Genomic DNA, 25872 nt, shown 5'->3' with positions numbered 1-25872 from the left:
GGGTCGGGAGCCGCCGGAAGCGGACGCACGCTTCGCGCGGGGGAGAGCCGGCCGGTCCCCGGCTCGGCGAGGCTGCCCGAAGCCCGCAGCCCCGGAAGCGCATCCTTGCCTTGACTTGCCTTCCTGTTCCCGGCAGCGCCCAGCTCCCGGCGTCTTTTCGCCAGCCTGCGGTCCGTGACGGCCTTGCCTCAGCCCCGGGCACCGGCGCTGCAGGCCGGCAGCTGGGAGTCCCGCGCCCCTCGGACGGCCGCGAGACTCGGGTGAGTACCCGGGGAGCCTGAGCTTGCGTCTCCGGAAAACCGGGGTAATCCCGCTGCCCTCCGTAGATTGGCGACCCTTCTGCAATCTGGCCCTTGTCGTGATTAGGTGACCTCGGGCCCCCGACAGCCCCACCTTGCCTTCCACTCTCCAGAACAGCTGCCGTGGCTGTCCTGGGCTTCGAGTGTGAATCTTTGGGAAAAGCGGAATCCAGGAGGTGAAGGTTAGAGAGATCTCAGGTCCTTCAGGGATGAGAAATCCCCTCACGGAGACGCTAGGGCAGAAAAAAAGGGAGGCGAGGAGGGGATTTAAAAACCTTGGGCCAGCAGGGCTGTGGGCTGGGCTGCCCTGGCCTGGACTCTTTCTCACCGCCCTTCCCCAGCTTACGAGGCCTCACGACTGAGAACCCCCTCCTAAAGGAGACACCGAAGGGTTGAGTCTGCCTCCACTTTGGCCTTTCCCTGTCAACAAGAAAAAAGACTCCAAAGTTAAGAAATGGGCCAGCTGTGGATATTCTGTATTGCTTTGAAGCTTGAGAAGTCACTGGCAGCACTTGTTTAAAACCAGGATTTGTGGCCTGGGGTCTGGCTTCTTAACTCTGTGACATGACCTGCTTCCATGTTAAGTGAATCAATCAAACGCTTTTCTGGGAAAGAAGTCTTGCTGTCTAATACCAAACAGCCTTGGGTATATCCTCAGGATCTTCTTGTTAGATGAATTAATATTATTATTGTTACTATTTCTAACAGTTAGCCAAACCTAGTCTCTCAGATCACATTGCTCCAGGTTCCCTCAAATGACTAATATGAATGTGGTGTTGTTATGGCCTTAAGACAAGAAAGGACAATCCTTACCTAATGAACTGTTGTGAACTTTTTTTTTTTTCCCTTCCCTTTTTTTAACAGGCAATGTGTATAGGCATCCCTTCCCCAGCCCTGCTACTCCTCCATTTTCATACCTTCTCTGGAAGACCCATGCTTTTATCATCTTGTAATAGTTTCACTTGTTAGCAAGACAGTAAGTTTGGCAAGTGCTCAATACAAACTTATCTAAGACGTTTTCACTTAAAATCCCCTCTATACTACTCAGAAATACAGGTGAGTTAATGTGGTGCCTTGAGAGGAACAAGGGCTTCAGGGGCCCAGAAGGTGATGAGGATTCATCCTCTCCATCTTTCCCTGATGCCGAGGAACAGGAGTCCTTTAGCAGGGCAGCTGAGTGTGCCCCAAGCCAACGTGCTGCAGATGGGTCACAGTTTGTCTGGAAGCTTATGGCTCTCTCCTTCTGTTCAAATCAGGTGTGTTCTGACAAGATGCAGCCGTAGCCCTACCCTTTTAAACACTCTGCCCTTTCTTACCTTCACCTACTCACCCTCCCTCCCTCCCTCCCCCAGTCTCTCTCGCTTAACCTCTTGTAGAAGCTCAGTCTGCCCACCTTGGAATGTGGAGAACAAATAGGCCTTGGAGAGTGACACTGTGTGACCTCTTGCTCCTGTAGTGTACCGCATCTTGAATAGGATCTTTTATTTATTTATACTATATTCTTTATTGTCTCCTTCCTAAGCTTGGTGTTGTAACCATTTTCCAGGTCTTCCCTCCAACGCCAAGGCACTATTTTGCCATAAGTAAGAGGCGGAGAGAAGAGGGTGGCTTTCTGACTTTGGGATGGGATTGAAACCAGAACCCAAGTTAGAACAAACTTCCTAGAACCCAGTTCAGTAACAATCAAAGAAGCAAAAGGCTGCTGCTAAAATGTGACTTTGCTGGGGATGGTGTGGGGTGCGTATGGGATGAGGTGGGATTTGGTCCTTGGATAGTAGAGACAGGCTCATGATGAAAGAGAAAAAAGCATGGAAAAAAGATTTTGAGAGCTGGGCAAAACATCAGAATTAATCTAATACAAGATATATCATAAGTCACTGAGGCCTTTACACTCTTTCCTCCTGTACTTGTTTGTTAGGACTGCCATAACAAAACATCACAGACTGAATATCTTGAACCACAGATATTTATTTTCTCACAGTCCTGGAAGCTGGAAGTCCAAGATCAAGGTGGCGGCAGGTTCAGCTTCTTCTGAGACCTCTCTCTTTGACTTGCAGATGGCATCTTCTTACTGTATCCTCACGTGGTCCTCTCTGTTTGTATTATCTGTGTCCTAATATCCAGTATGACAGTCATTGGATTAAGACCCACCCATATAAATTCATTTTACTTGTTCATCTCTTTAAAGGCCCCATCTCCCAATACAGTCACAATCTGAGGTACTGAGGGTTAAGACTCCAACCTATGAATTTGGTTGTGGGGGTGGACAAATTCAGCCCATTTCTGGGGACAGAGATTGATGTATTTTATATGTTATTGACACAGTTTGGGGAATTCCCAGAAGTTAACTTTGCAGAAGATTTTAATACACCTGCATCTCCTCATCTTACTAACCATTTGCATATTTTTATTACAGAAGAAAAACATCATTTGCTTTTTATTTCTCTATTAGTCTTTTTTTTAAAGCTGTTTCTCTCAGTATATTTAAACATCATAGGTCTTTTTCTAATATTAAAAAAAAAACACAAATCTTCATAGCTAAGAAAAGGATTTTTAAAAAAAGGATATTCCCTCCCCCCTTAAGGCTACTGAGAGAGATACCTTTCCACATCATAAAACAAGCAGTTTGGTTAAATGAAGGGTTAAATTGAGATTTTCTCAAGAATTTCAGTCCAGTTCTTTACAAAATGAATTCCAATGATTCAGAACTTTCACAAACTTGTTCTATTGTCTGTTAATAAAATTTTGCCATGAGAAATGTAATTTTAACAAAAGGGAATTGTTAGATTCCTAAAGCTTTTAAAATTGTTGCCATGTCTTGGGAAAAAAACCTCAGTATCTGTCTTGATAATTTCTTGCCTTGTTGATACCATTGAAAGTCCTATCTCTGTATTCCCCAAAGTTATATTACTTTAAAAATTTATCTGCTACACTTGAAGCTAAAATCATATTATACATCAACTATATTTCAGTTAAAATTTTTTTAAGTAAAAAAAAAATCTTTTATCTGCCAATTAATAATTTTCTTTTCATTCACATGCATGATAGAATATTTATAGTCCTGTGACTTATATATTTTATCACCTAGCAAATTTTTTCTTTCTTTTTTAATTCTTAAAATGTTTTTGTTTAACTTTAACTGGTAGACTTTATTTCTTTAGAACAGTTTTAGGTTTAGCAGAAAGAGAGTGCCCATATATTTCTTCTCTCTCTACCTCCATTATTAACAACTTGCATTGGTGTGGTATGTTTGTTACAATGGATGAGCCAATATTTATACATTATTATTAACTAATTATTATAATTATTGTTTACATTAAGGGTCATGCTTTGTATGTACTTCTGTGGGTTTTCTCTGATGTATAATGTCATTATCCAACATTACAGTTAGTAGCATGCAGAATAGTTTCATTGCCCTAAAAAAATTCCCTGTACTCTACCTCAAGTAATTTATTTTATATTAATACGTGGCAGTGAGAGCCTTTTCCTCCCTGACCTCCTTGGCCTTCATGAAAATGACATAATGTTTATCCTGCCAGCTTTTTCATTATTTGTGCATTTATCTCCTATATTTGTAAGGTCAGTCACCTGTTCTCCTGATAAACTTCCTAAGTGTGAGTTTCAAGGATGTAATCCATATTCATATACTCAGATCCAGAATCCAGCTTGTGGCCTGTTTTTCTTGAATTTATCTTTGTTGTCACTTGCTGTGTTTGGGCCTTTGACATGTGGTGATCCTGGTTCCTCTGCTTGGGATGGATTTCAAGGGATCTAACATGAAGACTGAGCCTAGGAAAGACTGTGAGCATTCCCAGGACAGGACATGGGCTAAGAAACAAACTGGAGTGAGATGGAAGGAGAATGACTTGCCATACCTCATGGACCATATCCTGCCAGGCTCCTCTGTCCTGGGATTTCCCAGGCAATGATACTGGAGTGGGTTGCCATTTCCTTCTCCAGGGGATCTTCCCGACCCAGAGATCGAACTGGCATCTCCTTCATTGTAAACAGATCTTTACCACTGAGCCTCTTTACTTTAACTCATTTCTCTCTCTCTTCCACAAGAAGGAAGGAAAATGACAAAAGTTTCCAGAAATTCTAGTCAGAGTGAAAAAATAGTAATTTGATGTTTTAGCACCATTTACAGGTGGTCACTTGCCTTTGTTAGCCAAGAAACATAAAAATCAAATCTAAGTTTGCTCAAAAAAAGTCTGAGTTTACTCAAGGACTAAGTTTGCCCACTCCACCTAGATGGTGAGATCCAGCAGAAGTACCAAACAAAACTCTGGAGCAATTTACATAAAAGATATTTTTTTTTTCTTAAAATAAAATATTATAGAGTAAGGCAGGGCATAGGGTTACAGAATTCCCCAGGTAACATTTTCAAGGATGGGACACAAGGATGAGTAGCTAATCTTGGCCTAAAGCTTTAAAAAATTTCCATAGTGTTTGAATACCAGCCATGGGCCCAAGTCCTAATTATCGAGACTCAAAATAAATCATTTCTATTTTGTATGACCTTGAATCTGTGCTCTGGGCTACCCGCCTTTTTTAAGTGGCTTTTATTCTTGAGCAGACACACAAAATTACTCTCTGTAACATATAGAGAATAATGGTGTACTACTCATGTTTCATTCCCCACCCTCTTCTAGTTTAAGGGAAAGAACTCCCCACCCCCTCTTATTTCTGGATGAACACCATCCTTTGCTCAGCTCCCTTTGAGGAGACTACTGTTTTGATTTTTATATTTATCCCTTGCTCTTTTCAGTTTTACTGCATAGAAAAAGTCATTTAGTTTTACACTTAGAAATGGATCTATACTGTAGATCCATTTTGCAACTCTGTTTTTTGCCCAACATTGTGTTCTTGAGATTCATCTGTGTTTTTGCATGTAGCTGTAGTCTATTCATTTCTACTGCTGAATAGTATTTCCTTGTGCAGATATTACCAAAATTTATTTATTCTGTTGAAGGACATGGGGTGCTTTCTATGTTCTTTTTAAATTACAAAGTTGCTATAAACATTCTTGTAGGGGTCTCCTATGCACACCTCCAAGAATTCCTCCAAGTAAACACCTAGAGGTGAAATTGCTTTAAATAATGCCACACACTAATTTACACACATATGAACACACACCCTAGAAGTGTATGCATTTTAATTGTTCCACATCTGCTGAGCCCTTAATATTGTCAGACAATTTACCAATTTGATGGATATGAAATGTTATATCCTTTGATTTTTGTGTTCACACCCATATTACTAATGAGGTTGACCTTTGTATTTGCTTATTCACCATTCATGCTTTTTCTAAGAAGTACTTATTAATACTTTTGCCCATTGTTTTTAAATTTTCCTTTCATCCTTTTCTCATGGAGCTGTAGGAATTCTTTACATAGTCTGGACTCTAATCCTTTGTCAGTTATATGTGTTATAAAGATCTTTCCCCAGCTTGTAACTTGACTTTTTTACACATCTTTTTGCTATATAAATTACAAATTTTAATATAGTTAAATGTGAATTTTAATGTAGTTAAATTTGTCAGTCTTTTTCTTTATGACTTAACTTTTTGTGTCTTGTCAAAGAAATCTTTCTAGGAACAGTGAGAAAGACAGAAGACCCCCTTGGGCTGCCGAGCGCTGCTGCCACCATGCCCAAGAGAAAGGCAAAAGGCGATGCTAAAGGTGACAAAGGGAAGGTGAAGGATGAGCCACAGAGGAGATCAGCACGGTTGTCTGCTAAACCTACCCTTCCAAAACCGGAGCCCAGGCCAAAAAAGGCCCTTGCAAAGAAGGGAGAGAAGCTGGCCAAAGGGAGAAAGGGGAAAGCAGAAGTCAGCAAGGATGGGAACAACCCTGCGAAAAACCGAGATGCCTCTACAGTCCAGTCACAGAAAGCAGAAGGCACTGGGGATGCCAAATGAAGTGTACCTTTTTGATAGCTCTGTACTTCTAGTGACTCTACTGTTTGAAATACTATTTTTAAATCAAATTTTATAAAAATGTAGATTTTTTTTTTTTAAGTTATGTTGTTAGCACACGAGATACTTCATTGTTGTCTTTTGTGGAAAGGGCAAATAACCACTGGTAGAATGTTTCAGAAGCTAGATTGAAATGGGGGGAAATAGAAGTATCTATCCTCGTATTTGAAGATTATTTTTGGTTCCCGGGAGAGATTCTCTGACATTCACGCATGTCAGCCACTATGGCTCAGAAGCCTTACTGTGTGGAGAAAAAATACTTCATGTCTTCTCCTTTCTTGATGTCATCAGCACATTCTTGACTTCCTGAAACCAGGAATCATGATACGGCCTTGACACCCCTAGAATCAGCTGCATCAGGTAACAATACTCAGGCTTTCTGGTGATGACATCAAGATGGTGTTGCTCAGAAGAACCAGGATTCCTGTTTGTAGTTTGTGGATCATCTCATTAATAATCCTGGAGTTTTTAGTTCCTTTCCTCCATGTCGGAGTTGACCTGTGAAAATCTCTTCAATGCCTCATGTAAAATAATCACCCTTTTTGAAATTTTTTCCTGTTTATTGCAGCAACAGACTTTGTTGACTTTTTGGAGAGGGGAGTTTGAAAGTTGTAAGATGTTATGGAATGTCACCCATGTCCTGTTGGAAATAACTATTTTTGGAAAGTCTCTTTTAAAGCTGGATACAAGTTAGCTTTGTGGTAGGGGAGTGATCATTTCCTAATCAAAAGTCATAAAGCTACTCTTTACTGCCTTTAAAAAGTTTTATAGTTTGCTTTTCACATTTGTCTTTAGTCCTCTCTGAACTGATTTTTACAAAAACATGAGATAGTAATTCATTATGTTTTTTTCCATATGGTAAGTGGTTGTTCCAACACAATTTCCTGGAAAAGTTCATTCTTTCCCCAATGATCTATAACACTGACTCTTTTCATAAATCAACTTTCTTTGTGTGGAGGGGTGGGGGAGTTTGTTGATGGTTTCTGTTCTGACTCACTGATCAATTTGTCTAACCTTGTGGCAGTACTATACAATCCTGAGTACTACCACTTTAGAAAAAGGTCTTGATATCTCAGGACAATTCCACCTCCACCTTCAACATCAACAAACTTTTCTTCCTTGGAGTATCTTGGCTATTCTTAGCCAATTACTTTTCTATACAACTTCTAGAATTAGATTGACAAGTTCCAAATCAAACAGATGAAAAGTTGAAATTTTTATTGGATTTGTATTGAATTTATAAATTAAGTATAATGTTGAGTCCTACAATTCATGAACATGGTATAATTTTCCATTTATTTAGGCTTTTAAAATATCTTTCAATAAAGTTATTATTTTCTCCATTAAACGTTTTCTTTTGTTAATATTTCTTAGAGACAGTAAACTGTTGGATGCTACCTTTATACAATATATTTTTAGTTACTATATTTTCTGTTTTCAGCTGAAGTTGATTCATCAGCCTTTATAAATTCATTCTTATATCTGTATATTCTTTTGGGCTTTCAACATAGATAACCATACATTCTTTTTGTTTTGTTTTGTTTCTTTACAGTCGTTAAATCTTTCCTTTTTCTAGTTTTAGGCATTGTTCAAGTGCTGGGAGTACAGCAGTGAACAAAACAAAGTCTGTGGTTTCACCAGGTTGATATTCTAGTTGGGGAGGGTGTAGAAAATACACAAATTTATGTGATGGAGTGCTTTAAATAAACAAGTGTTCAGTTCAGTTCAGTCGTGTCCAACTCTTTGCGACCCCATGAATCTCAGCACACCACGCCTCCCTGTCCATCACCAACTCCCGGAGTTCACCCAAACTCATGTGCATCGAGTCAGTGATGCCATTCAGCCATCTCATCCTCTGTCATCCCCTTCTCTTCCTGTCCCCAATGCCTCCCAGCATCAGGGTCTTTTCCAGTGAGTCAACTCTTCGCATGAGGTGGCCAAAGTATTGGAATTTCAGCCTCAGCATCAGTCCTTCCAATGAACACCTAGGACTGATGTCCTTTAGGATGGACTGGTTGGATCTTCTTGCAGTCCAAGGGACTCGCAAGAGTCTTATCCAGCACCACAGTTCAAAGGCATCAATTTTTCGGTGCTCAGCTTTCTTCACAGTCCAGCTCTCACATCCATACATGACCAGTGGAAAAACCATAGCCTTGACTAGACGGACCTTTGTTGGACAAGTAATATCTCTCCTTTTTAATATGCTCTCTAGGTTGGTCATATCTTTTCCTTCCGAGGAGCAAGAATCTTAATTTCACGGCTGCAATCACCATCTGCAGTGATTTTGGAGCCCAAAAAAATAAAGTCTGACACTGTTTCCACTGTTTCCCCATCTATTTCCCATGAAGTGATGGGACCAGATGCCGTGATCTCAGTTTTCTGAATGTTGAGCTTTAAGCCAACTTTTTCACTCTCTTTCACTTTCATCAAGAGTAAGTGGGTGCTATTTAGATAGGGTGGTTGGAGAAATCCTCTCTGATCAGATGACATTTGAGCAGAGCTTCTAATGAAGTAAAGGAATAAGACGTGTCTCCGAGGGGAAAGCATTCCAGCAGAGGGAAAATCAAATGCAGAGATGAGATGAAAATGTGTTTGGTGTGCCGAGGAAGAACAAGGAGGCAGAAGTGACTGAATTGGAGTGAAGGTGGATAAGAGTGACAGTTGATATGATTGCAGAGATAGTGAGAGGCCAGAAAATGGAAGACTCTCCACATTGTCATTTTTCTCTGAAAATTATGGAATGCCATTAAATTTCTGAATAGGGAATCTACACAATCTAAGTTATCTGTGTGTGTGTGTGACTGATGCATGGGCAGTAGGGTGTAAGGAGTTGAAGGAGGAAACCAGTTAGATGGCTGTCCCAACTGAATTGCTGGAAATTCTACTTTATCATGCTGTATTACTATCCTGTCTCTGTTCAACTATTCCCACTCCATTTTATTTGGTATATTACAAATATGTGTGTTTTCTCTTTGCCAAACCACAGAACAGTATCAAAGATCAATATTCCCTGTTGTCAAGAATCCAAAATCAAACTCAAGTCATCACTGGGTGTTTGTCGTGATAATCCCACAGAAGGAAGGCCCTGACCCTTGTTGCCAGAGCATGAAAGAGTACACTTTCTGAGGCATTTTGACACCTAAGCAGTGAACTGAAAACAGAAGTTAGTCAACAGTAATAAGATATTTCTCATTAAGTGCTTATTGTTTTCCAGACACTGTTCTGCTCAGTGATTTACATGTATAATTTTATTTCCATGACTGTATGAGTTGAATCATATTACTGTCCCCATTTTAGCATTTAGTGAGACTGAGGCAAACAGAAATTAAATAATTTGCCCTGAGGTCCTACAGTAAGTAAAATCCAGATTAAGACCCAGGTGTATAACTCCAGGATCTAGAAGGCTCCTTATTGTTAAGATCACTGGTAACCCAACCTCAAAGGTAATCCATCCAAAAGAATAATTTGGTGTTTCTGATTAAGGAATTTCCCCAGATACCATTAGGAAAAAAATCAAATGTTAAGTAACAATATTCTACAAGCTAAACAGCTGTAATTTCCAGTGAAGAAGATTAGTAATGCAAGGACAATTTGAAAGGGGGAAAGTGGTTATAGGAATTCAGAATTTTAGTGTATCTCTAGCAACATAAAGCTAGAAGGGATACTATTTCTGTACAAGGAGGAGAATTTTTTAGACAAATATTTCTGAAGTGGAGAAAAGCAAATTTGGAAATTACAAAGTAGCCTTTAAACCTCTCTTGCCCACGCTCCTGATCCACTTAGCATTTACATTCTTATCTGTAAATTCATAAATTAACATCCTGGTTTATTAATACTTTGAGAATTTGGGTGTCTGACATGAAACAGACTGAGGATCCAGCGTTTTCAGAGTCCAGAGTGCTAACCATTACACCATGGAACCAGATCCAGCGTTTTCAATAATAAAATTTCTGACCGTCAAAACTGAGGCATTGGTCCTGGAAGAGTTGGAAAGAAGAGGGAGGGAAACTTACTTTCCGGGTCTGCTCTTGTTCTCTCAACACAGTCATAGTGCTCCTTGGAAAATGTACGTCATTCCTCTCCAGGCCCCGCTGCGCCTTCCACCCAGGGTCATACAGGCATGATACTTTAACTGCCCCAAGACGAGGACACGAACCCTGATGTCCTCGCCTCTTCACCTCTTCTTGAGGCCGCAAAGCGCCGGGACACACCTCTGAGCAAACCTAGGCCGCACGGAGGTCCCCGCTGCTCTGTCGCCTCGCTCAGACCCCGCTGGAGTGCATCCTGATTCCCTAGGCTGATGAGGGAGGCCAAAACCGTGAAGTTTTCTCCCCTGGATTGCTCCTTACACTCTTCGCAGACCTTCGGGCTTCCGGTCCCGAGCTCCAACCTCGAGTTCCCTTCAGTGAAGTCTGGGCCAAGGGTATTGCCAGCACTAGGAGGTCGCCGCTGGTGCAGGGCTTTCAAGGTGCCTGGGAGCCCTCAGGCCTCCTGCTGAAACCAACGAAGCCCTTCTCAAATTACATTTTAAAAAGCATTAAAATAGGATAACAAAGAAAAGCAGTTATACTACAGAAAAAGCTACCAAACAAAATAATTTGCGGTATATCAATGTGTACTTTTTCGGTTCAGTTCAGTTCAGTCGCTCAGTCGTGTCCAACTCTTTGCGACCCTATGGACTGCAGCACGCCAGGCTTCCCTGTCCATCACCAATTCCCGGAGCTTGCTCAAACTCATGTCCATCGAGTCGGTGATGCCATCCTACCATCTCATCCTCTGTCATCCCCTTCTCCTCCCGCCTTCAGTCATTCCCAGCATCAGGGTCTTTTCTAACCAGTCAGTTCTTCGCATCAGGTGGCCAAAGTATTGGAGCTTCAGCTTCAGCATCAGTCCTTCCAATGAATATTCAGATTGATTTCCTCTAGGATTGACTGATTGGATCTCCTTGCAGTCCAAGGGACTCTCAAGCCTCTTCTCCAACACTACAGTTCAAAACCATCAATTCTTCAGCCCTCAGCTTTCTTTATAGTCCAACTCTCACATCCATACAAGACTACTGGAAAAACCATAGATTTGACTAGATGAATCTTTGTTGGCAAAGTAATGTCTTTGCTTTTTAATACGCTGTCTGGGTTGGTCATAGCTTTTCTTCCAAGGAACAAGCGTCTTTTAATTTCATGGCTGCGGTCATCATCAGCAGTGATTTTGGAGCCCAATAAAATAAAAAGTCTGTCACTGTTTCCACTGTTTCCCTGCCTATTTGCCATGAATTGATGGGACCAGATGCCATGATCTTCATTTTTTTTGAATGTTGAGTTTTAAGCAGCTTTTTCACTCTCCTCTTTCACTTTCATCAAGAGGCTCTTCAGTTCCTCTTCGCTTTCTGCCATAAGGGTGGTGTCATCTGCATATCTGAGGTTATTGATATTTCTCCCAGCAATCTTGATTCCAGCTATTAAATATTAAACATCAAGACCCATCTTATGACTACTGTAACTTTGAAACAGTTAAGTATGAGATATCTGTAACATACTTTGTATCTCAAGTATGGGATATGGAAATGTAACAGTTCTTCTGCTCTACAGTTCTGACTGTAATTCGTTGCCTACATTCATCCGTGAAGGATATGCAAAATTTCAGTTAGAGGTTAGGGGTTTTAAAGATGTAATTTTTTTTTCCCTATCCAAGTTCACCAGTCCCCAAGTTAAGAAACTCAGCAAAAATGCTTAACACAGTACCTGGCACATTGAAAGTCCCATCACACGTGTAGATATTAGTACTTTTATTATTACTTTGGTTACATCTGTCCAAATTTCTTTTAGGTGATGAAGTTAAGCATATGAAATCTTGAAAGAGCACAAAGATAAATGTTCAAGCCACTAATTTAGTCATTAAAATTTTTTTTGAGGTATGACAGACATACAGTATGGTATTTATTACAGATGTACAACGTAATGATTCACTATTTGCATACATTGTGAAATGATCACTACAATAAGCTTAGTTAGCATCCATCACCTAACAGTTACAAATTTTTTTTCTTATGACACTTTTGAGATTTACTTTCTCAGCAACTTTCAAATATATAAGAAAGTGTTATTAACTAAATTGATTTTATTTAATAACATACTCCCTTCTCCAGGAGATCTTCCCAACCCAGGCATGGAACCCATGTCTTCCACATTGCAGGTGGATTCTTTACTGCTGAGCAACTGGGAAAACCAATAACTAAATATATAACATACTTAGCTATATATATATATTCATTTAGATGTGAGTGCTAAAAAGTGCTGTTTGCACACTCTAACCGAATGTGGTATAAAGGAAAGGAAAGCTTGAATTGGGTGCTTGTAGGGAATGCAGGGTTGGCAAAGTGAAAAGAAAGAGAAGACGATATGCTTTTAAGGATTAAATTTCTTGATTTATCCAGCAATATTTTTAGAGCTTTGATTATGTGCCAAGGCTAAAAGACAGACAAGGGCCTTGCCTTCACCAGAGAATGATGGTATTCAGCTTCCAGAGACAGAGAAAAAGCTCACCTATCTGAAAAGAAGAGTAGAAAAAAAAGCAAAAGTGAAAAGTTCCAAAGTTTGATTCCTTAGTTTCTAAACCATTCATCCTTGCAAGGAAAAACTCAAAGGCTGCTTTGCACAAAAGATTTAGCTCTAAGCATGACCTTTGGTGAAAAGACCTAGAGAGTGCCCATGTCTTTACACAACCCTGCAGCCACAAGTTGAGATTAGATGAAGCATAAGAGTAAAGAAACAGGTTGGAGAGAAATTCAGTTAGTCCCTACACATGAACGAGTTTGGTTCTGAGAGCGTATTTGTTAAGTCTAGTTTGTTAAGTCCAACAAAGTTAGCCTAGGTACCCAGCTAATACAAACAGCTACATAGTACTGTACTGTAATAGGTTTATAACACTTTTAACACAAAAAATAAAACATTTTTAATCTTATAGTACAGTACCTTAACCAGTGGAACTACCTCAAGTTACCTAGGCTTTATGAGTGGAGGATGCACGTTTTGACTGGTAAAGCAAATGATTAGAATTACTTTTTTAAAAATATATTTTCAAATTGAAGTCTCCATGGCTGAGCAATAAAGAATCTGCCCGCAGTGTGGGAAATGCTCATCTGATCCCTGGGCTGGGAAGATCCCCTGGAGAAGGGAATGTCAACCCACCTCAATATTCTTGACTGGAAAATACCATGGACAGAGAAGCCAGATGGGTTACAGTCCGTAGGATCACAAAGAGTCAGACGTGACTGAACACACACACATATTGTTAATTTACAATAGTATATAAGTTTCAGGTATACAACATGCTGCTTCTGCTGCTGCTAAGTTGCTTCAGTCGTGTTCGACTCTATGCGACCCCATAGACGGCAGCCCACCAGGCTCCCCCGTCCCTGGGATTCTCCAGGCAAGGACACTGGAGTGGGTTGCCATTTCCTTCTCCAATGCATGAAAGTGAAAAGTGAAAGTGAAGTCGCTCAGTCGTGTCCGACTCTTACTGACCCCATGAACTGCAGCCCGCCAGGCTCTTCCATCCATGGGATTTTCCAGGCAAGAGTACTGGAGTGGGGTGCCATTGCCTTCTCCGCAATACTCTATAGTTATCATAAAACATTGACTGTATCTTCTGTGCTGTACAGTATATCTTTGTAGCTTATTTATTTTACACATAGTAAAAAATAATCCTCTACCTAGAAGTCATTTGATTTTAAGTGCTTGAAGATATACAGGCTAATGGGGACAGGTTTAGAGATCAAGAGAATAGTATAGAATGGAGATATAATTTGTCTGTATATAATTTAATACAGTGTCATTTTATAACTAACATATAAACTGCTCACCTCCTGGAACTGGAGTAACATTCTTGGCAAGTCTGTCAATTAGCCACATAGCCCTTTGTTGTAGCATCTGGATTAGCATCCAGGTAGACCTTTGTTGTTGGCACACACCTCAACAGGGGTGGTGTTTTAGCCCACCAAGATCCAAGCCGCAAAATGGAAAAGTTCAAGTGGTTGACTTCTCTTTCTATCTCAAACTTCCCCCAAAGGCTGCATGTAGAATCCTTGGACTCTCATCTAATTATACATACTGATATATTGGTAAGTCTTTCATCTTCTCAAGATGTGTAGCAGCTCAACATTTGAAAATATTCAATTTTGTGACCACCCCCCTCACCACTTATCATGTTTAATTCAAGTTAGAAGTTTCTTTTCTTTTGAAAAAAACTGTAAGCATTATTAAAAAACAAAAATCTGTGGGGTCACAGCCCAAACGCACTTTCTAAGAGACAGAAAAAGCTTTCATCTACAGTTGAGTGGCCTTATCAAAGTTTTAAGGTGGTAAGCGCTTAAAGGAGAAATTTTTTGTGTGACTCATTGCAATAATAATGATGATCAGATTGGGTTACTTCTTCTGCAGTATTTTTCTTGCTGCAAATGCTACACTCTCTGAGGAAGGCCCCAGGGTTCTCACATTATGAGACTGATATGCTGCCTACCATGCCAGCAAGTCAACTGACAAGTAGTGATCTGTTATTCTTTTCTAGATGTTTTAGAAATTGTTTGATAACTGCAGTAGAAGCCTGGATTCTTAACCTCTGGACTGCCAGGGAAGTCCTTGATAATTTTTAATAGCAAGGTAAAATCTTATTTGTCTTTTATTTGCTGGATGCATTAGGATGAAATTTCCACTTTGGGGAATTACCAAAAGCCAAGTTATGCTTCTTCAGTAGTTCCTAACAGGGCAGAGATGGTGTTGGTGCCCCTGTGCTGAGGTGACCTGAGGCTTTGGAGTCTCTAGAGGAGAGAACTTGGATTTAGAGGAAAAGGCAGTGCAGGCAGATTACTCAGGGTGTAATAGGAAAGAATAAATTATATTCACCTTTGTATTCTGTTGCTTTTGCTACAAGTTAGTCACTAAAGGGATGTTGGCTATTAGCTTAAATTATAGGTAAGAGCTCATTTCTGGGAGCCCTGCCTCCCATGTAATGAATGTTAAACTAAAATATCTTTGTTTAGCTCACAGGACACCTGACTAGGCTCGCCTGTGAATGGTTGCAGGAAGGAAGAAATTAATATTTCCCAGAACCAGGACTTCGCCCCATCCCCTTCTTTAGTATAAAAGAAGCCTGATTTCTAACTCAGAGAAGATGGTTCTTTGGGACACTAGTCCACCATCTGCTGACACTGAATACTGTTGCTATTCATTGCCCCAAAAACTAGTTTCTCAATTTATTGGTCTGTCATTCTGCAAGCAGTATGGGCCTGGTCTCGTAACAAGCAATAGTACCTATTGTTCTGTACTGTATGTTAAATTTCATTTTTTTTAAATCACCCTACAGCCCAGTGATTCCAAATGAGGGTGATATAAAATGAATTTAAAGATGGGTATTACCCAGCATTTTTAGACAAACATAGAATCCAAAATAGAATGCAATACATGTACAGGTAAGTGGTAATTCAGGCAACTTTTTGTTCCTGTTACACGTTTGTGTAGGGGTCCAGATGTAAACTAAAGTATGAATTGATCGTGGCCAAAGAAGTTTGGAAAGCTCTGTCCCTGGGCCATGAGTTCTGAGTATGGTACCACCTCCTCTGTACAGTTTACCTGGACATCCTCAAAGCTTAGCGCTGAGCAGAGCTCGTCAGTGTAGGAAAGAGAGAGCAGTTCTGCACATTGGTTGCTTTCCAAGACAGAGTTTGGCCTTTGATACATTGTGACCAATGAAACTTTTAATTGTGTTCCAGAATCTAGGTGAAATGTTGTGTGCTCTGACTTCTGGCTAAAAGGCCCTTCTACAGTCTGAAAATATCCTGGGTTATGATAACTATGCCATGCTCATAATCCCTTCCTGTTTGTGTGTGTGTGTGTGTGTGAAATCAGTCTATGATTTGACCTTCCTTTCCTTTCCTTTCCGTTACTGTTTTGGGGGATAAACATGTAAGAAGAGGGAAGAAAACAAAGCCGCCCGAACAGGGACTTGAACCCTGGACCCTCAGATTAAAAGTCTGATGCTCTACCGACTGAGCTATCCGGGCTCACATAAGTGACTACTCCTACATTGACTATAGTCAATTTATGTATACATTCAGACGCCCCATTTTAGACATTTCGACTGTGATTCCAAAGGTTCAGAGATGGCTATTCGGAAACTACTTGACATAGAAACTCAGCCACAGTCTTCTTTTAGGCCGAGATATAACCATATTACATTAATTATAATGTCTCCCCAGTTCTTTCCACTCTCTAATATAGATAAACGCTGTATGCATAAATAAGCACTATATCTCTATGTTGCATATACATAGAGATATATACGATAGTACTATACAGAATTCAGCGCAGTCAAAAACTGTAGAATGTTGGCCTTTAGTTCCTAAGTTTCCCAGAGAAATAAGTCAAATATTCTATATCTGGGCTCAAAATACTTTCAAAAAGAAGTCAACCCAAAGCTGATAATTTTAAGGGGTAATTAAATCATCTTTCGGTCGCACTTTGGACACCTGAATGTCGGTCGAGGGACTGAGGGAGAGATATGATTTCGTACTGGGTCTCAGCTATCTTTGAAGAAGAAAAAAAGAAGCAGCAGCAGCTTTAAAAGGACAGTCCCACTCTTTTTTTTCCTCGTCAGATATCCTTCGGTCTCTATGTTAAGTGCTTGACAGGGGTGCAATTACTGTAAGGCTGTCTCCACTCGGGATGCCGATGAATGTTGCCCCATTAACCATTTCAAGATTCCACTGAAAACGCAAAGAATAATTTAACTTAAGGATTCAGAAAACCTTTAGAGTTAGAGAGGAGGAAAAATCCAATTCAAAGCATTGGGAAGAACTGCAAACAGCTACTTTTGGGGTCGGGGATGTAGCTCAGTGGTAGAGCGCATGCTTCGCATGTATGAGGCCCCGGGTTCGATCCCCGGCATCTCCAAGTCCTTTTACGTAAGTGATCAGAAATCATACCTTAAAAACATGTGTGAATACTTTGTATCCTAGTCTAATTTTCTATGGTTCCCTTTTAGCCACGAAGTATAGAACTGTATGTGTAGAGAGGGAAGCAGGATAACCTTGAGGAATTTTAGGATATTTTTATCTAAAATGAATGAAATTGAAAACGCAGCAAAACACACCCAGCGTACATATGGCCGAAGAGGAACAACCTGGAAACTTGGAACGGTTACTGGTCCGGAAACACTGAAAGGGGAGTAGAGGCTATTGTTGCTGAGTCACGGTGCTGAAAAAGTAGGACAAATGGGAAAAGAACGAAGGCTTCTTTGATGTAGGTAAATCCGGTGGCTCAGATACATCATTCTATTCATAATAGCAAAACAAAATAAACAAAATAGCAAGAATCGAAATAGTTTCTTATTAAAGCTTGGAATACGGGTGAGGCTGCAAGTGGCCGGTTAGCTCAGTTGGTTAGAGCGTGGTGCTAATAACGCCAAGGTCGCGGGTTCGATCCCCGTACGGGCCATAGTTTACTTTTCTGGGACTGACCTACGAGACAACCTGCTGCATGATTTTGCCACTAGACCAAACCATCCGAGAGAGTCTGGGCCACCTGTCTTCTGGGTAAGTCAGGGTGCTCGAAGTTTTGCCCTAGAGAAGCAGAAAAGCAGCAGGACACCGTGTATTCGTGTTTGTGTGTGTGTAAAATTCCATAGACAGAAGAGCAGAACACTTTAGGAATTATTAAATTCATTAGAAGGAAAAACTGTCACCAGCTTGTTTAGTGGCCAAACACTGTCCTCAAAATAGTCTGAAAACATACTAAGATGCAGGGCAAGTGTGAATGATCTCTGATTGCTCAGTTGAGGATTCCTATTTGACTAGATCATCCTTCATCTGAAGGGAGGATTCTCACCTTGAGAACAGTTTTCTTCCTACTTTGAATTTTGTCGTTTTTGTTTGTTTGTTTTTTAAGTAAGAAACGACTAAGCCCTTTTCCAGAATCCGCCTTGCCGTCTGTCACCAACCATTCGGTCCAGGTTGATCGACACCAGTTGTCCCTCTGTTCCATCCACTCCTTGATGTTAACGCCTCCTGAATCAGTCTCGTTTTCCACTAAAATCGACTTTCAGGACCCTAATTATGTATCCCCTTGTTCCTTGAACAACGAATTTTCTTTCTTTTTTCACCACCTCAGAGCTTTATATCCCGTTGAGTGAATTTTCACTATTTTCGTCGAAAATACTAAGATATGTAAAAGCTTGTAAAAAATGGGCTTATTGGGCCTCACCCCGCAGGGACTTTGACTCAGTAGATTTGAAGAAGACTACAAGTTTCTGCATTTTAAGTAAACGTCACGGTTGTTTCTTACAAAGGATGGATCAGCGACTTTTGAGAAATAGGCTTTATACAAACCAAGCTTCGAAGAACTGGGCTGCGGGGAAATCCAGGGAAGTTCTGAGCCAAGTCGATCTGTTTTTGAAACTAGGAAGAGAGGGTAGAAGGGAAAGAGAAACAGTGGGGTAAATGTAATTTATAGTTATGTACATCTACAAATGAAACTGAACACAAATGAAGAGCGAGAAGTGAAATATTTAATCCGTCTTGAAAAGCCAATGGCTCGTTGGTCTAGGGGTATGATTCTCGCTTAGGGTGCGAGAGGTCCCGGGTTCAAATCCCGGACGAGCCCAGGTTTTGTCTGCTCACCTTGTTGAATTTTTGTTAAGTCAAACTCACCCACAAGAAATTGGTACATTTGCTGTTAAGTTAAACTGTTGTATATTCATGTAGATGTAGGCTGTGTATGCACCTGATTCCAACAAATAACTTGATAATTTAATTAAGAGAGGCAAGTACTTTTCAGCTTTGGCTCTTACTCACTTTTCCAACAGCTATAAATTGACTCTTGCAAAGCCAAATATTTCTGGTTATTCTAGAAGTTCCAACTCCACGGTTGTGGCCATATGAAATGTATAGGAAGACTATGGTCACATCTCAATTCAATGTCATCCATCATTTATTCATCACATCAAATAAATGGGTTCAAATGGAATAATCAAATATTTGCGTATACAGTTGTGAGGCTGGAAAATTTTGTACAAGTTTTTTTCGGCTTTCCTTGTTGCGTTTTCCTGTATTATTTAGGAATAGGGGCTCTGCTTGTTTATGGAGAAGGGACACTTTTTCCGTACTGCTGGAACATACTGTTGGTATTCTCTTTAAACAGATATTTGTTTAGCATATTACAATCAATGAACTTTTGCAGTCTGTGGTAAACAAAATACACAAAAATCATTGGATTCTATATTACAGTGGTTGTCAAACATTTTATGTTAAAATACAGTTGCAACACCCCTTCCCACCTCCCTTTTCTATGTGTGTAAACTTTGATTACGGAGAAGAACAACAAATGAACGAGCATAAGGGGCCTGAAAAGGAAGGAGAAAACCGCAGGGAATTCCTTCAGGACTGCAGCTACACAGTGTGGCAAGAGGGGCCAAGGTTAACAGGTGATTGAAACAGGAGAGGAATGTCTTAGCGGGTTACGGAGAAGGCCTTGTGCAGTTCTGGGTTCGAGGACCTGAGCCCTTTAGGCTGGTAACCAACCACCTTGTCAACCAGGCCTGAAGCTCTAGGAGTACCAGAGTTGGGGGTCACTCTTAGGACGTTCAGTTTACTACTCTTGGATTCCAGAAACAGTTTGTAGTCTATCAGTACAGGTTGGTAAAAATGAGAGGAAGACGGAAGAAGTTATGAAAGTGATTGGAGTGCGCTCCAATAATTTCTAATAATGCTTACATTCTTTGCCGTTTCATATCATCTAGCTTATATAACAAAAGCAGTCAAATAAAATCTAAAATCCTATAATCACCGTCGGTCCAGGAAGTCTGTTCGACATAGTCTCTTAATTCATTAAGGCAGGATTTCAAACCAACCGCCCGGCTAGCTCAGTCGGTAGAGCATGAGACTCTTAATCTCAGGGTCGTGGGTTCGAGCCCCACGTTGGGCGAGTGGTATCTTTTGTATCTTTTTTTCAATCTTTTCTCTCCGCTAGATTTCCGCACCTTCCTAATCTCGGAAACGAAGTTCCCCACCGTTGCCACACATGAGAAACTTTATATTCCAAAACTGTCCAATACTGAATTACGGAATCCTGGTGACCTGCTACGGTTTACTGGCTCTGTTGAACTATTCGGGCCAGCTTTCTGGCTCCGCGAAGTTAAGCCTCATCGCCCTCTGGCGGCAACGCTTTTTTTTTCTGACCTTATTAGAGCTTTTATTTTGATAAGAGATACGAGGTCTCTGGTAGGGCATTGGCTTTGTTTATTTAAACTTCTGGGATGATTTCCCATCAAAAACGATTTAGGATGCAAGGATGTTGGGAAGGTCAAGTGTGAGGGTGGAGAAGACAATCCAAACAAAAGAAACAGTTTAGGGGGCAGAGGCAGTGATGTTCATGGAATTTTGAGAATGGTGATTCTACTTTCTGGCTCAAGCAAGTGCCATTATGTAGTAACGAGAGAGATTTTCTATTACCACTATCCCATATACCCTTTCAGCTCCTGATCACCCACACATAAACAGCACAATGGATCTCCTTATAGATAAGAATGGGGGCTTCCCTGGTGGCTCATGGTAAAGAAACCTGCCAGTGCAGGAGATGTGGAGTTGATCGCTGGGTTGATCAACCCCTGGAGAAGGAACTGGCGGGATCCATTCCATGGGGTCAAAAGAGGCGGACACGACTTAGCCACTAAACAACACAACATAGATGAAAATCCAACCCACAACAGGTTGAAACTGCCTAGAAAATAAAATTTAAAGATCTAAACCTGGTTTTTAAAATCCAAATTGCATTTCTGCCATTCTCTCTTGAATGGAAGTGTGGATAGTCAAGTTGGCTACCCTGGGTCTTCGCTACTGTGCCCGGGCTCTCTCTCCTTGTGCAGAGCAGGGGCTGCTCTCTCGATGCCGCGCGCGGGCTCCTCTCTATGCGGAGCACACGTTCCAAGGCTCGTGGGCTTCGTAATTGCAACCCTTGGGCTTTAGAGTGCCGTCTAAGTAGTTGTGGCGCTGGGCTCTGCGGAAAGTGGAATCTTCCCAGATCAGGGATCAAACCCCTGTTTCCTGCATTGGAAGGCAGATTCTTATCCATTTCACCACCCGGGAAATTCCCCTAGTGTGTTTTTGCTGCAGCTGCTGCTGCTGCTGCTGCTAAGTCACGTCAGTCGTGTCCGACTCTGTGTGACCCCAGAGACAGCGGCCCACCAGGCTCCCGTCCCTGGGATTCTCCAGGCAAGCATATTGAAGTGGGTTGCCATTTCCTTCTGCTTTCAAATTTCGGAAGGCAAAATTCGTGCGAAAGTTTGCTTAGTGTATATCAGAGCAAAAGGAGTTAGATGTTAACATTAAGTCGTTTTGAAAACCTGACAATTTTAACTGTACCTATTAAGACCAAAAGCCCCAGAACTATTGATTATTGTATTGAAAGAGTGCCTACTTCTGAGCACGCTGGAGACATACTGTTTACCACTCTCCAACCTTCCCATCCAGATCTTGCTTTTTTCTTTACTCAGGAACCTGAATATTGTTATTAAGAAATCCAATGTTTAAAGTTCGTATTTCACCTATTTAAATCAATAGCACCTATGGTTGGGCATATGGAATGACGTTTTAAAATAAGTTGACACCCTCCAATCTGGAAGTATTGTCAATATAAACAGTGAAACTGAGAATCACGAGTCAACTGAAAATGGATGGACAAGCAGCAGCTTTCCTAGAAAGTAACTGTTTTCCAGTCTCCTTTAAAGACAAGAAGTCTTTCAAATCAATTGATGACCATATTTTTATTAAGCATCTTTTCCAAGTTGGATACTTATTACAAAATTAAGGTGGTTGGAGTAACTTTTAAAAAATAGGTAAAAAATAAATAAATAAATAAATAAAAAATAAAAAATAGGTGACAGCGACAGAAATAGAGTTAAGAGATCACCAGTATTTATCCACTAAAATCAAGGGAACCGAGATCCTGTTTCTGATTCATACGAACATTTTATTTACTAGAGAAAACACTCATTGAACATTTACAGACCACATGTTGTGGATATCACACCCTAAGTCTTATTGTAAAGCCTGATTTCCCTTTGCTCACTCAGCAGCCTCTGCTTAATGTTTTGGTTTCCTGGTATGATAAAAACTATAAAGGGATGTCCTACACAGAGGAACAAATATTACTGGTATTAATAAGTCATATGTCCTGTTGTCAATTACCTTAATGGATTTCTGGTATATAAACAATTTTTTGTGTTTCTTAGAACAGATTGCCTTTCCTCAGTCTTATGGCCATTGGGCTATCTTGTTAAAATTGAGTTAACCTACTTAAAAAGTGAATTTCTGAACCCAAGACCCATGCAAACATCTCCAAGGCCAAGACCATCCCTGAGCTTGGTCCAGAACACAAGCTAACCTAACTCCTTAGACCTAACACTTCAACTGCAAAGGAAGGTGGTTAAAAAGAGCATAGGTTCCTGCTGGTTTCTTACTCTACTTGGGCTGCCAAAACAAAATACCACAGATTGGGTAGCTTAAACTAAAAAAAATTTATTTTCTTGCAGTTCTGGAGGCTGAGAAGTATAAGATTAAGGCACTAGCTGATTCAGTTACTGGTGGGCACTCTCTTCTGGGCTTATAAAGGGCTATCTTCTTGCTGTGTCCTCAAAGGCAGAAACAGGGAATGTGCTTCCCGGATGTCTCTTCTTTCAAGAACACCAATCTGACTTTAATTACTTCCTTATTCCAAATACAGCCACACTGTGGGGTTACAAAAGAGAAAAAAAACACATTATGACATTTTGGAATTCAGGAATTTGATACATAGTAAGCTCTCACATATTTGTTGAAGAATAATTTAGTTGCCTCATCTTTAGAATACTTAACACAATCTTTTATACATATAACATTGTTTAATAAATCCCACCTATCAAAATAACTAAAAAAAAAAACTTAAGTGGCTTTTTCTTAGGACAGATAATCTGAAAGCAGAGTCCAGACTTTCTGTTCATGATTACAGTTTAACTGATCCTGGATTGAGCCAGATAGCAAAGAACAGCCAGAGGTCAGTAATTTAAGAGGCTGTCTACAAGAACATGTTAGCCTACAGTTAGATCTGACCTTGAGAGGACAGTCTCTGGAAGAAAAGTAAAGTCAGACACAAATCACAATTTTGTGAACACATAGGTCTACAATTTTGTTCTTCTCCAGATACTCCCATGAGCAGGATGAATCGAGATGTTTTTTGGTGCCACCTTGGTGTTTTCTATAGAGTATGTTGCACCTGCATGTATCAAAAGTCTATCAACTCATTCGCTAGTCAATTTTACTCAGGGTTCATGTGGGGAAATTAGAATTGGGCCTCAAGTCCAATGGAGCCCCTGGTCTTCTTCATTCATTAATATTCCTCTCTTTCAACCATCTGAGTGGCTCCTATCTTTCTTGTTTACCTTCTTATTTTTTAGCCTAGAGCAATCTTTTTTCCAATTCCTTTTCTCCTTTGGCTCCTCTTTTTATATGTTTTTTCCTCCACCTGGGCCTGCCCTATGCAAATTGGGCTTAGCCAGGAGTGCTGTTTGTTCTGTTTGTTCTGCCTGAAGTCTTCACTGTGGTCCTCGGACCTTCCTTGTCTTTTAGCCACCGCCATTTTGGACTCCTTTTCCCTATTCTACCTACCTAACAATACGAAACTAAGTGCCTGTGCCCCAGGGATTAACATAGAAACTTCTAATCGTTCCCCATAAGTAGGGAAAAGATGAACACATGAAAGGAGTGAGTAGTTCTGGGGCATGGGAGCAATCTGAAGTTACCAGGTCAGGTGGGGGAGCCGTATTGGCCAGAGTGGGATTTAAGGTGTGACTAACATGCCCTCACTCTCATTTTCTCCCGCTCCCTTTCATACAACAGATTTTCTCTTGGGTTTCCTTTCAGACTGCTGCACTGTAGGCTGGCAGTCATCTGACTTCTTTTCCTCTTGATGTAATAGCATAAATGCTGTGCATATGGAATCTAACCCTTTTCCCCTGCCCTTGCACAAAACAATTCCAACTGCAAGACTGTACAGTAATTGAGTGAGCCCTTCAGGTGTCATCACTTTTCTGATCCTAATATATGTTGGAGCCACACATTGTCATAATAGAATATCATCTCTTTCTTAGTCATAGGCTCAAAGCTATATTTTGCCCACTTATTTAAGATAATCCCCCAAAAGGCTTTCCTTAGGGACAGATGGCGTATTTCCCATATTTAAAAGTTCAAGAACAACAAAGCACCAAAAGCACAAACAAATCCCAACACTAAAAGCACACATTCCAACAAGAATGAACAGAGTAGAAGGAAACAAACTGGTTTCCAAGTCGGGTAGAGTCCAACAAGTGCCCTCTCCAACAGGGTATCTCAGTCAAATGCAAAACAAATTGGCTGGCCTGGTGGAGGAAAACCCCAACTGTGTGGGGGAGGGTGTTCCCTGTTGTCCACCAACAGCGACTCACACTACTGGATGATCGAGTTCTTCAGTTTCTAGAAGTCTGTGGATTCCTTGCTGCAAGCGTCTGGCCACTTCAGGGGACTTTGAAGGGGAAGATTTTCAGAACAAGTGGTGCCTGCAGCTTCTAGGGCCTTACCCTAAAATTGTGCCACCCGCCCACTGGCCTCTAGTAGCAAGGCCCTGACTGGCGTCGCAGAAGTTTGTGATCAAGTCCAAGCTCCTACTTTTCGTTGCACATGGGTCAATCCATAGAGAGATGAGGTGTTGGGGAAAGGAATAGCAACTTTATCTGCAAGGCCAACCAACTGCAGAAGATGGTGGTCAAACGGCCTCAAGAACCCTCTGGTCTGGCTTGGATGCTAGTGTCTTTTATGGAACAAAGAGGGGAAAGTGAGGCAATCAAGTTAAAACAAACAAACAAACAAAAAAACCCAGTAAGTTGTAGCAAATATTTCCTTGTTCTCACAAGACTGGAGTGTGGGGTGGGAGTGGGGTGGGGAGGGGGAGGGATCTGATAATTTCTTCTTTCCATCATCCATTCACAGGGGGGCTGGGTCAGGGTTTCTCTGGAAGCTAAACAAAGGTATTTTTCACCTTAAGCCCTCAGGCCTGGGAGGCACGGTTCCTGGAAAAAGGCTTTTATGTATAGTTTAATCCTTAGGCAACATCCCTTTAGTGATAAATTTATAATGAAGCTAATAGAATGCAAAGGTTAAAGTGTTTAGTCACTAAGTCTTGTCTGAGTCTTTTGTGATCTCTTGGAATGTAACGCTCCAGGCTCTTCTGTCCTTGAGATTTCCTGGGTAAGAATACCGGAGTGGGTTGCCATTTCCTTCTCCAGGGCATCCTCGCCATCCAGGGATTGAACCTTCGGTCTCCCGGTTTGGCGGGTGGATTCTTTACCACTGAGGAATGTGGGTTCAAAGGTTAAAGTAAAAGAAATATGTTTAAAACGGAGTCAGATTTGTTCTTTCCGGTTATGGTAACATTCAAAATTTGTCTCCCACCTGTATCTAAGAATACTTATGAAGACGAAAAAGAAAGGAACTCCAAAACTTTCCTGCTTCTTAACACTTTCACATTGTTATACTTTACTGTG

At 40.9% G+C, this 25872-nt stretch overlaps 1 protein-coding gene and 5 non-coding genes across 6 annotated transcripts; 5 read left to right on the top strand and 1 right to left on the bottom strand.

Annotated features, from left to right (window-relative positions):
- Window positions 1-26: 26 nt before the first annotated feature.
- HMGN4 (high mobility group nucleosomal binding domain 4) lies at window positions 27-7999 on the top strand. Its single transcript, XM_019986187.2, has 2 exons — window positions 27-260; window positions 5882-7999. The coding sequence occupies exon 2, from the start codon at window positions 5947-5949 to the stop codon at window positions 6217-6219; it is 273 nt and encodes a 90-aa protein (XP_019841746.2). The 5' UTR covers window positions 27-260; window positions 5882-5946; the 3' UTR covers window positions 6220-7999.
- An 8258-nt stretch (window positions 8000-16257) lies between these two features.
- Window positions 16258-16330, bottom strand: TRNAK-UUU (transfer RNA lysine (anticodon UUU)). Its single transcript has one exon. It is a non-coding gene; the product is annotated as a tRNA-Lys (tRNA).
- Window positions 16331-17147: 817 nt separating this feature from the next.
- Window positions 17148-17219, top strand: TRNAA-CGC (transfer RNA alanine (anticodon CGC)). Its single transcript has one exon. It is a non-coding gene; the product is annotated as a tRNA-Ala (tRNA).
- Window positions 17220-17688: 469 nt separating this feature from the next.
- On the top strand, window positions 17689-17762 carry TRNAI-AAU (transfer RNA isoleucine (anticodon AAU)). Its single transcript has one exon. It is a non-coding gene; the product is annotated as a tRNA-Ile (tRNA).
- Window positions 17763-18854: 1092 nt separating this feature from the next.
- On the top strand, window positions 18855-18926 carry TRNAP-AGG (transfer RNA proline (anticodon AGG)). The gene has a single exon. It is a non-coding gene; the product is annotated as a tRNA-Pro (tRNA).
- A 1247-nt stretch (window positions 18927-20173) lies between these two features.
- On the top strand, window positions 20174-20246 carry TRNAK-CUU (transfer RNA lysine (anticodon CUU)). Its single transcript has one exon. It is a non-coding gene; the product is annotated as a tRNA-Lys (tRNA).
- The last annotated feature ends 5626 nt before the right edge of the window (window positions 20247-25872 follow it).

Source organism: Bos indicus, chromosome 23 (assembly GCF_029378745.1).
Source record: "Bos indicus isolate NIAB-ARS_2022 breed Sahiwal x Tharparkar chromosome 23, NIAB-ARS_B.indTharparkar_mat_pri_1.0, whole genome shotgun sequence".
NCBI classification, from domain to species: domain Eukaryota; kingdom Metazoa; phylum Chordata; class Mammalia; order Artiodactyla; family Bovidae; genus Bos; species Bos indicus.
This window is presented reverse-complemented; position numbering and strand designations above follow the sequence as displayed.